This window comes from Meleagris gallopavo, chromosome 15 (genome assembly GCF_000146605.3).
Source record: "Meleagris gallopavo isolate NT-WF06-2002-E0010 breed Aviagen turkey brand Nicholas breeding stock chromosome 15, Turkey_5.1, whole genome shotgun sequence".
Lineage (NCBI taxonomy): Eukaryota > Metazoa > Chordata > Aves > Galliformes > Phasianidae > Meleagris > Meleagris gallopavo.
Genome location: NC_015025.2, coordinates 15,450,524 through 15,463,442, shown reverse-complemented (window position 1 = coordinate 15,463,442; position 12,919 = coordinate 15,450,524). Strand labels below are relative to the sequence as shown.

Sequence of the window (12,919 nt, the reverse complement as noted above, 5' to 3'; positions counted from 1 at the left end):
GCGCTCCGAGGCCGGCTGCACTTGTGGAGATCCGCGGGTCCCCCGGGCCGAGCGCCCCGCGGCTGGCGGCGATGTCCGGGTTCGACAGCTTCAACACGGAGTTCTTCCAGACCAGCTACAGCATCGACGAGCAGGCCCAGCCCTACGAGTACGGCGGCGGGAGGCCCTACGGCAGGTAGCGGGGCTGCGGGGCCTTTTTGTGGTCATCTGTTCGTACGTGGTGCTTCCCGTCCTTTCTGCGGCTCGGGACGCGTTGCGGAGGCGCGTTGAAGTCTTTGTGTCACGCAGTCGGTGTTTGCTTAGGGACGGGACGTGGCTCTAAGGAGGCTATTCTTTAATTAAAAAAGCATACGGCAATATATATTTTTATGTGCGTGAAATCTACAAGGAGAGTATTCCAAAGGCAGCATAAATTGACTTAGTGAATCGCTGAGAAGATGTGAAACAGAAACTGGAAAGTCGTTTTTCTCCCGTATCATATCCTGGAGGTAGGAAGTGTTTAACTTCCATTCAGTAACTCCTTCCTCTGTGCTGTAATGCTGACGCTCGTGATGCGGCAGTGGAAGGAAACGGGGCTTTTAATTTCACCTTACTTTTTGTCTTTAATTCCTTTAACTTTAGAGGCGGGCAGAAGTGATAGCGTGAGCTGATGATGGCATCAAATGAGATGTCAGTAGTGATTAAGGTACACATTAATTAGTTTCTGACAGTTTTCCTATTCTTATGTGCTGCAATAGTAATTCTTGATTGTGCAGGCCTATGACTTGAAAGCAGAAAGAATGCTAGCACATGCAGCAGTAGTTACTTGTTTAGCTGGTAGCAGCGTGTCGTCTTTAGCTGATCAGTACTGTTTGTAAGGGCTTCGGTGGAAGAAAGCAGCAAAATGCTCAGCAGATCTGAGGAGGGATTGTAGAAGGTAACTAAAGCAAAAAATGGGCAGGACTGTTTGCTTACTGTGCATGAGCTTTGATTTTTGCATGGAGGTGCTTCAAATCAAATTCTTTATCTATCCATGATCTGATGTAATTCTTTATAGGCAGTATGGAGGCTACGAGTACTCTCAACAGAGTGGATTTGTCCCTCCCGAGATGATGCAGCAGCAGCCTTACACAGGGCAGATTTACCAGCCAACGCAGACATATACTCCAACTTCAGCACAGTCGTTCTATGGAAGTAATTTTGAGGATGAGCCTCCTCTGTTAGAAGGTATAACTTGTGCTTTATAGCCAAAATGCAGAACTCCTTCCACCTGGTCCCCAGTTTGAGTGATTTGAGTAGTAGGGTGCAGATGCTGTTTTTGAAAGTGAGCAGTTGAGTGGATGTTTCCGTCATCTTTTCTTATTTAATTGTATTTCAGTATACAGAAGGCATATTCTTATGTGAATTTCTAGACAGAGTTGTAGCATTATGCTTTATTTATACTAGCTGTTCTGTGGAAGCCAGGATAAATTAAATGTATTTTGTACAACACAATAAAATGCTAATTTTTTTCTATTGCAAATTAAAAAATACTTAAAATTGTCTGCTTTGTATGGAAACAAATTGATGCTGTTAGTTTCAGTTGATTCTGTGGTTAGAACTGCAGGCTTTCATTGCTGAAGGCAAGTGCTAAACATTGCAGAAATTCTGTCCAGAATACAGACTGCCAAATGCCAGAATGGATACGTAGTGAGTGCCTGGATGGATGCATCACTGTTAATTACCCAATAACTGAAGGAGCTCTTTCAGTTGCTGATTTGGAGTTGTTGTGTTTTTCTTCCACTCATCTGGCCTTGCGTATATTATTCGTGAAGTGCATTTGTTTATGTAGATGCTTCTCAGGGCCCAAGGTGAGCAGACGATCACTGCATTCATAACTAGGTTTGCGTGTGCAACTGTGATGGAATCGTGTGGATGGAGACTCGAAATCATTTCCAGCTGCATGGAGCTGTAAAATGTGTGTCATGAGACATCAGTGTTAAAAGAGGTGACTGTTTTTTTTGAGTGGATTCACTGGTAGGATGGCTGGTTTGTGAAAGAGGAGCTAAGTATAGAGAAAGTACTTAGAATTAGAAATCTTTGAGCCACCGATCACTGGAAACCTGGGGACTGTTGGAGCAATCTGCATATTGTGTTCTGATATTTTTGTGTGCATGTGCTTTAGGCCACGTACAAGGACAGCGATATACTGGGCTAACTGAACTTTGGTCTGACACAGAACCCTGCTTCTGTGCTCTTATCTGGTTCTCTAGAAGTCAGCTTGTCACTGCAGAGCATTTGAGACCTGGGATCTGTAGAAGCAGCATTCTCAGCAGCTGAAGGAAAGGTGTTCCTGTAGGATAATTCCTGGGGACGACTTTGGAGTGGAGTGGCAGGAAAAAGTGACAGCAAAACAAAGGGGGGAAGGGGAGGAAATGTACATGCGTAATTCTTTTCATGTAACTTGTAGAATTGGGGATCAATTTTGACCACATCTGGCAGAAGACACTAACAGTTCTGCACCCATTAAAAGTAGCGGATGGCAGCATCATGAATGAGACTGACCTGGCTGGACCAATGGTCTTCTGTCTAGCTTTCGGAGCCACATTGTTACTGGTAAGACCCTAACTGCCTCGTGTTGCTATTTATGCTTTTGTGCCTGGAGACAGTGGGGGAAAAAGCCAAATCACGTGTGGCCTTGTTGGAAGTGACTCCTTAGACTGGTGGATGCATCCTGGGTGAGAGTTTCTAGCTCAGTGGAAGAGGAGCTGGGCTTAGTACAGTGCTCGTTGGAGTTAATAAGTTAATTATTCTTTTTCTTCTGCAGGGTTCAAATGAAGCTTTTAGAGCTTGCTTTCTGCATGATGCTGATTTAACTGGAATGCATATCTCTCTTTATGCTTTGTTTTGAGGAATATGGGTCCTTTTGTCACAGAACAGACGTGTGACCCATGTTCTCAGACTTTACATGTTGGGAGATTGAGCTGTTTTACTTTCACAGCCATGTGTTGTCTTTTTGAAGCACCTGGTTCTGATCAGGAATTGGGAAAATGTGCTCATTCAATATTTGAATATTCTTTTTTTTTCTAGCACTCGTGATTCATGCTTGAGGCCTCTGTTCTGTTTCCCTGTCTTTGATGCTTTATTCATTGTTTCTACTCTGTTCCTCCAGGTTTGAGGAGGCTCATGAGGTGGGATTTCACCAATGCTGTTACAGTTGATACGTTTGGTTTGTCTGCTGGTATAAATAGCCAATCTTAAAACACTTTTTACAGTAAATCTGCTTTCAAATAGTTTATACTTCTTAATAAGTTAGCATGTGATTAAGCCTTCTTTTTAATTGAGCTTCATTGAAATTAGATGGTGGTTTAACGACTCAAGTGTCAACTATTAAATGACAGAGTAACAGGAGGCAGAATCCTTGTCTTAGGAAGCCTCAGTATTTTTCATCAGTTTGCATTTATTTTTTTCTGAAGATGCACTTTGCAGTGCAGTGCTTTGGCACCAAGGGCAGCGTAAGCCTACTTTTATACCTAACTTCATTTATGGCAACTGGGACAGCAGAATTAATGAATGTGTTCATAATAGGTAACTTTGAATGTGCTCTTACTGAGAAATTATCACTTTTTCCTGTGTGGTGTTTTGAGCCCTGACAGTGTTATTTTTATCTGAGTTTTAAGTGGAAATACTGAGTAAGAATGTTAGAGTGTAGTGAGAGAAAGCAAATATAGGCTGGGAAAAAGAAAGGATTAAAGCAGGTTTTGTAGCACTTGAGGGAGGGGGGAGCTGAGCTGTAGGTGCTGTACTGGGGGAGGCAGGCAGGCATAGGAGCTGTGCACCAGGGGAGCACTGCACTCCTTGTGGCCCTGTTTTTCTGCAGGGCTGGAATTGTGGTGTTCTGCTACTAAGATCATATGGTTGGAAAAGCAAATATAGCCATGGGATGCACGTGTGTTACAAAATAACTTACTTGCAAGTTAAGCAGAGCTCTGGTTTTGACTCTTTTTTTAAAAAAATCTACACAACTTAATTCTGCTCTTCATATGCAGTACTTTGCAGCTCAGCTTCTGCCTCTTAGGGGACTCTTGTAGAGGAGTTCAGTTGGAAGGGAACTGCAGTTAAAGCACATTTCTGAGGGCGTTGTTCAAACTCCTCCTGAACGCTGACTGGCATGAGGCAGCATTTGCTCCTCTGAGAAGCCTGTCAGTGTCGTACCACCCTCACAGTGAGAAATTGTCTCCTGACATCTGAGCCTGATTTGGCACAGCTTTGGGGTGATCCCACATGTCTGTGCAGGGCTGGAGGCTGTCATCTCTCCCTGTGCTCCCCCCCACAAGAAGTTGATCGCTCAGAGCGGTGAGGTCGCTGCTTATTTATGATTTGCATTGTACAGCAATGCTGTAAAGTCTACTGCAAATCCCAGACAAATAATTTAATGGATTTGTAAAGGAGTTCCAAACTTCTTAAATCTTCAAATGTTTCTTCTGCTAAGGTTGTTATTGCAAGAACTCTTTAGAGCCATACTAACAAGTTGGTTGCTGAAAGCTCATAGGCTTTTGCAGCCCAGATCAGAGAATAGCAGTTTGATGAAAGTCTACTTACTGAAATACGTAACCTTAGAATAAACATGCTTCTATGCCTGGGGTGCATAGGTGCACAATTTGGGTTGTTGGAAGATACTGCATGTTGAATTTCAGTGTGGCTGTTGGGATTGGAGGGATGAAAATGAGGATGTTCTGTAAATGTTCATTCTTCCTTTTTTTCCCCCTCTTGGGAGGGGCATTACCTATCCTGGTAATTAACATGCACTGCTCTGCTTGACTTTCAGGCTGGTAAAATTCAGTTTGGCTACGTGTATGGAATAAGTGCAATTGGATGCTTAGGGATGTTCTGTCTCCTGAACCTGATGAGCATGACGGGCGTCTCGTTCGGCTGCGTCGCCAGTGTCCTTGGATACTGCCTTCTTCCTATGATCCTGCTCTCCACTTTTGCCATTGTATTTTCATTGCAGTAAGTACATAAAGTGTAACTTGTTTGTAGAGCCCTCTCCTGTGAGATGAAGGCAGCTTTTAAAAGAGATCTTGATGTTCAGTGATGAAGGTGCCTGTAATTTGGATATGACAGGAATTTGTAGTAAGTGTAAAATTAGAAGCGTCGACACTCTTCAGGTGGAAAAAAAGAAAGGTGGGAATACAGCTTGTAAGTCAGTCAACAGCTTTTAAATGCACAGAGTCAAATAACAGTATTGTTTTCAATCTGCTTTGAATCTGATAAATCTTGGTAGGTACTAAGTCTAAAAGCTAATTGTAAGTTAAGATGCAAAATTGAATTTTTCAAACAAAAGGAAATTAGTGTGACTTGTCTTAAATCAAGAGAGAGATGTGAATTTGAAGGTTTTAGCTTTTAAGAGGTGTTGGATCCAACTGCAGTTCCTGTAAGTATATGCACAAGTCATAAACGAGTTCTGATTTTATTTTTATCTTTACAGGGGAGTGATGGGAATTATCCTCACAGCTGGGATCATTGGCTGGTGCAGCTTTTCTGCTTCCAAAATCTTTATTTCTGCCTTAGCAATGGAAGGACAGCAACTTCTAGTAGCATACCCCTGTGCTTTATTGTATGGGGTCTTTGCTCTCATTTCTGTGTTCTGAATAGACTGTCCAAACCCTTGGACTCCAGTGGGCCAAACTGAAGACATCAACTCGGGATATTTCATTGGACCAGAAGCAGTTGCAAGCACCTGTATAGTGGGGACATCACAAACTTAGACCAGTTTTAAACCATCTGGAAAATGGAAACAAACGTCTTGTGTTCACTTTTTTAGAACTTTGAATACTGTTCTCAATTGACCTGAGGTGTCTATAGCTTTAATAAGTGTTCATGCTTATCAAGTTAATGTAATTTTTTTTCCCATTCCTATATCTTCAGAAAAGTAACTTTTGATTGTTTATGTGAGATGGGGGGTCTAGTTTGGTTTTTTGGGGGGAGTGAAGGAGAGGGGAGGGAGAAGGGTAACACACTAAGATTTTTCTTAGCAGAAGTTACCAGAGCCACAGACAGTGTGGGACTGGCATTCTTTTTGAAGAAATCTGCAGTAACGAAGAACCTGTTTCTCTCTCCTCTTGCCAGGCGCACGGAACGTATGCAATTACTTCCTGTATTTTAACAAATACACTCTTAAGTTCTTCAGTCTCAGTTACGTGTTCATTTGATGTGATAGTATTTCAGGATGTCAGAAACTGAAATCATGAATTAGAAAACAGATGCTTTAAAAATTAGAAGTTTCTGTAATTCTGTCACACTTGAAATATGAATCCACCTGGATGTCTGAGTAGCTATGTGTTAACTTGAATTTCTGAAGACTTCAGCTAGAGGTTTTTTCCTAATGGTGCACAAATTAGTAGACAGAGAGTAATCTCTTCAAGTACTACCAAGAGAAACACCATTTCGAAAACGCTTGTCAGTATTGTTGTTACTGTAAAAGTAATTTAAGGAACATTGATTAAATTTTCCTTAGATTTTGAAAATGGTGTTTGCTTCTCCCAACCTTTATTTTTGAGTGAACTTCAGTTACTAAAATAAACTTTCATATAGCAGCAAAATCACATTTAAAAGTATGTTCAGTCAGTGGATTTGGTATTTGCTTCAGCCAGAAATATTTGATTGTACTTTAGAAACATGAGACTTTTTGCAAACAACTGTTATCACAAAGTAGATTACAGGTATGAGAAGTGGGAAAGCAAAGGTGCTTGGTCTGCACGTCAGCTCTTGTTAATTCCCAAAATAAGCAAGGAAGGGATGCAGACACTGAACCTTTCACAGGGAGGGGATGTGGTTGTCACCCCCCTAGAAATGAAGACTCTCCCATGAAGTATTACTATTTTGTTGGCAATTTAATCCAGGGGATTTCATTTCATGGAGTTTATAGCATTTGTCTCATATTCATCTGCCAGCTATGTACAGAGCTCTGTTTGTTGGTCCTGGAGCTGAATCAGTGTGCAAATGGGTCTTACTTCAAAGGCAAGCTTGGTGGAAAACTGCCATTGCTTACATAGTGAGCCTTCATCTTAGTGAGACAAGGGTCTCACTTTGCGTGCTTCAGCATGCATCGTTCTTTGCTCTTCCCTCAATTCTTTGTGTTCTCCTAAAAATGCCTTCCTAGTGCTGCTGGAAGTTACTGACAAGATCCTCTTCTATTGGCCAGAGCTGTTCTATCCTGTGTTACTGGGAGTTGTGGGATGCACTGAATGAGTGTAGAACCATTAAGAACCAGTTACCAATGCACTGAGCTGTTCTACTATAGCTGGCTATGGTAATGAATTTTAAAACTTGTGCACATGAGAGGAAAAAAAACCTTCAATTTTCTTCTGGAATTGAATTCAAGAACCCAGATAATGTTCTGCTTTGCTACCTTATTACGAGTTATTATCATCCTAAATAAAATTGTTGCATTTATTTAGTGAAATGCTTTAGTCTGTGCTCTCTAGTTCTGTTCTTTGAGCCGGCCCTGGTGCAGAGTTGTTACTGTTTCCAACGAGGAGCCTTGCCTGGTGGAGCATGCTGTCCTGTTCTGCTGCAGATAAGTTACAGTGATTGTCTTTACAAATGAGACCTAATTAAATAGTTTGTTTTTAGTAAGTGCAGAAGCTCACAAACTTTCTTGTGCATAGCAGGTTCTAATACTCACGCACTGCTTTATTTGTGTTGTCTGATGAGGCTTACCTTACATATATGGATATGGTTCATTTCTTTACAGCTTGCACTGATTTTGTAGGTAGTATCCTCGTGTTGTGACAGAAAAAGTTATTAAAAACAGTTTAACAAATATTCATCCTAGTGCACAGTGGAAAACATCAAAACACTTGTTTCAGTGTAGCACTAACAGTACAACTGCTGAGTTTGGAAAATACACCCAGGGCCTTGCTCTGACAGCTGGAGCACTGCGTGCTGTGCTGGAGCACTGGGATTGGCCTGATGGGTTCAGGAGAGCTTCGTGTCCTTCAGCGCGTGGTGGAGAACTTAGCCCTGATTTCCACATGGGCTGTTGGGTGTGGGAGAGGCTGGGAGCAAAATGTCAAATGCTAATTCACAGCTTCATAAACAGCATTAATGTGGTGGTCTTAAATATCCCAACTTTCTGATAGGGAGTTAATGTGATTCCGTTGGCCCTGTTTATTGCCTATCCACAATCAATTCTATTGTTTTTTTTTCTCTGATATTATTTGTCCTGAATCTTGTTTCACTGTTAGTTACATTTCAGAGTGTCAGACTACTGAGTCTTGCCATCACATGGAACGACAAGATTGTGTGCTGTAACTCTTCTCTTCCTTGTGGAAGTGCCTTTTTTTAACTTCATAAAGCTGGGCGCTCTCCCCCTGCCTAACCTTAAAGTCTCACCTCGTTTCACAGAAGTTTTGACTTTCTCTGCTTCATTCTACGTTCTCTTGACATCTGTTATTCAGCTTAAAGAATTCAAGTATGGGTGCTGGCGACTCTTTTTAAAAATTTTTTTTCCTCATCTGCACCCACTCTGTTGTGCAAAGTTCCAGCTCCTGCAGGAGATGAGCGCAGTGACTGCGCTAACTGGAACTGGGCCTTGCTGTTTCCAGCAGCTCCACTGGGTGGGCCCGTAAACCTCTGCTGTGCAGCAACGCGCCTGGTTTGCTGGCAGGCAGGGCTGGCAGCTGGCACAGCTCAGCATCAGGTCTGCCCTGCTCTTCGGGGCTCCGTTTCAGCCCTGGCCTGGGCAATGAGCAGAGCTGTGTGCGTGCGGGGTAGCCCTCGTGGCAACGGGAAATCTTTGCTACCTCCCGTTCGTGGTAGAAGTCTTCATTTTCTCTATTTGGTGCAAAAGCAGAAATACTTTTTCACTTCCCAGCTGCTGCTTTCCAACGGGTTCATTGAGCCAAAGTCCACCAAAAGCCCGTTGGTTTATTTGAAAGGTCACAAATCTGCTCAGTGAGCTGCCGACCCACCGCCTTCCTGCAGGTCCTGCTGCAGGGATGTGACACAACCGCCCGCACACCTCCTCAGTGCCCTGCTGCTATCTTTGTGAGCAGAAAATGGGCCCTGATGTCAGGCTCGTTTCTTCCTACCTCTTCCTTCCTTTAATGCACATTGTTATTACTCTGCTCTCCACAATAGATGTGTCAGACAGCTCATTTGCTTCCTTTTGGCAGCAGCCTCTTACATAATAGTGGACTCATTCTCATTTCCCATGTCATTCTTCTCCTTGAAAGGACTCTGACTATCCCTGCAATCCCCAAACCTTCGTCTGCAGAAACGCTGCTGAGCCCGATGGTTTCCCATCTTGTTCGTATGCACTGGCACTTCTTTGAAACAGGATTGTGTGCTTTGCTGAACTCCCTCAGAGCAGTTCCCATCATTTCTCCAGTTTATGGAGATCAATTTGAACTCCGCTTCACCTGCGATGCCTTCTGAAGCCTCAGCAGCCAAAGCAGCACCAGTGTGAGCAGTGTGGGCTGCGGGCACTAATCTCACTACAGTAATGAAGTCGTGTAATTATTGCCACAACAATTGTATTGTTCTTAAGAGTTGAAGAAAGGGAAAGGACGTACAAATATCATCTGATGTGGGAAAGTGGTGCCCCGAGTGCAGATTCATTCCAGCAGCGGTGATTCAGAACCAAGAACATCTCCTTGATTACCCGCAGTTGGCTCTCAGTATCTCTGCCCATCTCGTACTCCCCTGGAATCCTCACACTCGGTCCTTTTATCTCAGCTGGACGTCCTGGGCCATCCTGTGATGGCAGTTTGATCTGCAGGCTGAGAATTCACTTCTGCACGTCAGCACCGCCATTGAGCAGCACAGAAACGCCACGGTCATCTGATTGCAGAATCTTTCAGATCAAAAGCATTTATTTATTCCTACATTTACACAGCCGAGATATCGGTTCCGAAGCAATAGGCCGGTTTATTTCCTTATTTGGTTACAGTTTACATCACGTTATCTGCATTAAATATTACGGGTGGTTTAATCGAACAGGCCTTTCTCCTCTCACTGCCTAATCTCCGGCCATTTCTCTGTCATACCCGGATGAAGCGTTAGTGTTGGAAGTTAAGTATGCATACTGACACGAGACAGGGAGGCCGTAATTCCAAGTGGCTGAGTGGTGCCAGCCCACCTCGTTGGAATCTTCGTTCCTTTGCACCACCGTTAATTTGGAATGCATGTGCAGCAATGAGACGATATCAGCTTGTGTGATAATGTGGAGATCGTAATGTTCTGCCTGAGCCTTAATGGGGCTCAAAAGGCCTAATTCTGCCTCAGATCCTTTTTGCTTCAGATCTGGAGTGAATCTGTAGCTCATAGCTGAAAATGTGCATATCCTGTGTGTGACAGCCAGCGCAGCTCTGCCTCCGTCAGCGCTGCAGTCAGTCCTGCCGTTGGCCGTCCAGGGTGCTGCTGAGCGGCTCACCCCACGTGTGACATCATTTAAACACACATGGAGGGAAAGAGGTGATGTTTTCTGCGTGTAACTTCTATCGCTTCAGTAAGACCTGCTGCAAACGTGCAGCGATTCATTTGGGGAACTGCAAAAGGCAATAAGGTGCAGAAGTTCTCAGCTCTAGCATGAGGCAAAGAGCAGGTCTTAATATATTTACCAAACGACCACGAAAAGCACAGGAAAAGAGAGAGAGGAAAAATACGTTCCCTGGCAATCAGTTGTTTAAATACGAGCGTCAGGAGTGCTGTTCAGTCGGGATTATTTTTTTGGCTTTTCTCCATGTATGTAAATCCTTGTGGTATGCACAGCCTGCAGGAGCCCTGCTGCTGCTCCCTGCAATGCCAGCCCTGGTGCAGCATGGAGGGGCTCAGGAATTGTCCCATTTCAAGTAGCATGTAAACATTCAGGCTAGACGGCTTCACATCATGCGTTTAAAAACAAGGATTTCCTTATTTGTCATTAAAATACCCTAGCAATATTGTAGAGTACGTACAAAAATATGCATCATGTTAGTACAAAAAATGCAGTAATTCTGCAGCACGATGCCTCATTCTTACCCTGGAGCTCAGCTCTGGTGAGAAAACCAGGTTTTCTGACCTGGTGATTCTCACCAGCTGAAATCAGCGGAGCTTTATATGCTGGGAATCCTGAGGGGCTTTAAATACTTGAGATCCAAGTACGTATTTTAAGTCCTGTGGTCCATTTCCTCACCACTGCAGAGCTGTGCCTCCCTGTGCACGGCCTGGGTGCTTTAATCACAGCAGTGAGCTGCTGCTGCCCTGCAGAAGGGGGGAATGTGTCCCCAAAGGCAATCTTCCCATATAGCCATGAGTTGCCCTTTAACCGTGAGCACAGGGAACATACATTACAGACCTGACATTACAGAAATACAACGGGAGCTCTTGTCTTTCTTCCGTAGTCTCCATGTTAAATTGCTTCATTAATTCGGAGGGAGTTTTCTGCTGTTTCCTTGTGATTAATTTGTTTGTGTGCACAGTGGGCCCGCTCTGCGTGCGCAGCATTTCTGAAGAGCTGCTCCTGCTTCGTGCTGTAAGTAGCTCTGAAGTGTTCACATTCAGCTCTCCCAGCCCCTTCCTCCAGAGTGTTTGTTTGCCTGTTTTCGCTCTGGATTGCTCAGCAGATGATGAATAATCACAGAGGCCATTTCTTGTTCCTTCATTATTTCTGAAAGCAAACATAGGCAGAATTCAGAACCCCAGAGAAAAGACAGCTAAACTAAATTTTGAAATAGTAAAGCGCCGGCAGCAGCCAGACAGTGCCCATTAAAACATCATGCTGGAGCTCTGAAACATCTCTCTGGTTTACACAGTAATTCAGCTGGGAGTATGTTTGAGGGGAGGTTTTTCCATGGAAACCTGAAGTATAATCCCCCAAACAACTCACTTCACTCTAATGTACATGGGCTTAGTGTTTAGATACCACCCAGCTGTGTTAGGCTGGTTGCTATGGTCCTGCTTTCCGTTTCAGAGCCTTTGATTAATGCACAACCACCGAAGGAGCGGGGGAGCTGCTGTGTGCAAATGCCACGGGGAGGGCAGTGGGCAGTGCGGTGCGCAGGGAGCCCTAAGGCTGTGCCCACGGAGCTCCGCATCCTGGCGTGCTGCCGCCCGGATCTCTCTGTGCAGATCCTTCTGCACTCTGTGCTGCTTCCCAACCACAACCAGCAGTGCTGATGGCTTCCTGTGGGAGCCCACACCAACCTCACCCAAAGCAACAAGACAATGTCCCGACCCAGCGTGGCCCTGCAGCCTCTCTCTGTTACCATCAGGTTTCCGTTCAGCCGGGAGATGAGCAGGGCAGCAGGCCTCCGGTGGGTGCGTCTTGGCAGAAGCGTTGGCTTTCATGCACAGAGCAACCCGTGGATGCAGCACATGGTGGAGCACAGAGAGCCAGCGAGACTTCAGGGATTAAAGCTATCCAGCTGCTCTGCTCAGTTTCTTCCCCTACAAAATACATTTTCCCCCTTTGCCAATCTTAACCAACCCAGTGGATAAGGAACGTGGTGATTTACTGTCACCTGTGTGCCACAGAGGGGGAAACTGAGGCACAGAGACGTGCAGCACTGCACTGTGACCCCATCAGGCAGAGCTGAGCTCACATCCCCACAGCAGCACCGCCGCTCTGCTGGGAACACAAAACCAGAACAAAAGTGCATCGTTATCTCTTGCTGTTAATCAATGCTGTTATCAGCTGTGCAACTGCATCGTTTTCTGAGCCAGTAAAATTTTTAACTGTTATATTCACGTATCTGTGGTTTCTCAATACTTCTCTCTGCTCTCAGGCTGTATTTTAACTCATCTTCTTTGGGATCCGCCCAAACAGGCACAGATATCTGTAATGCAAATGTAGACAGGAGTAAATCATTTGGGGCCTTACAGGCAATGGTAAGAAATGGGCTCTACTTGCTCCTCCTTCTCTCTTGGAGCAACGACGGCACCGAGCAGAGCCTCTGACCGCAGATGGAGCCGCTGC

At 44.4% G+C, this 12,919-nt stretch overlaps 1 protein-coding gene across 1 annotated transcript; it reads left to right on the top strand.

Moving 5' to 3' along the window:
* The first annotated feature begins 6 nt into the window (after nt 1-6).
* On the top strand, nt 7-7,423 carry YIPF5 (Yip1 domain family member 5). The gene is made up of 5 exons (XM_010719227.3): nt 7-175; nt 1,037-1,206; nt 2,429-2,574; nt 4,787-4,968; nt 5,447-7,423. Exons 1-5 carry the CDS (start codon nt 72-74, stop codon nt 5,607-5,609), a joined length of 765 nt encoding a protein of 254 aa, XP_010717529.1. The 5' UTR covers nt 7-71; the 3' UTR covers nt 5,610-7,423.
* Nucleotides 7,424-12,919: the final 5,496 nt, after the last annotated feature.

Excerpts from the sequence above, each read along its gene's own strand:
- YIPF5 (XM_010719227.3), top strand. The coding sequence starts at position 72 with ATGTCCGGGTTCGACAGCTTCAACACGGAGTTCTTCCAGACCAGCTAC. Across the intron at positions 176-1,036 it reads GGCGGGAGGCCCTACGGCAG|GCAGTATGGAGGCTACGAGT; the intron begins GTAGCGGGGCTG and ends AATTCTTTATAG. Across the intron at positions 4,969-5,446 it reads GCCATTGTATTTTCATTGCA|GGGAGTGATGGGAATTATCC; the intron begins GTAAGTACATAA and ends TTATCTTTACAG.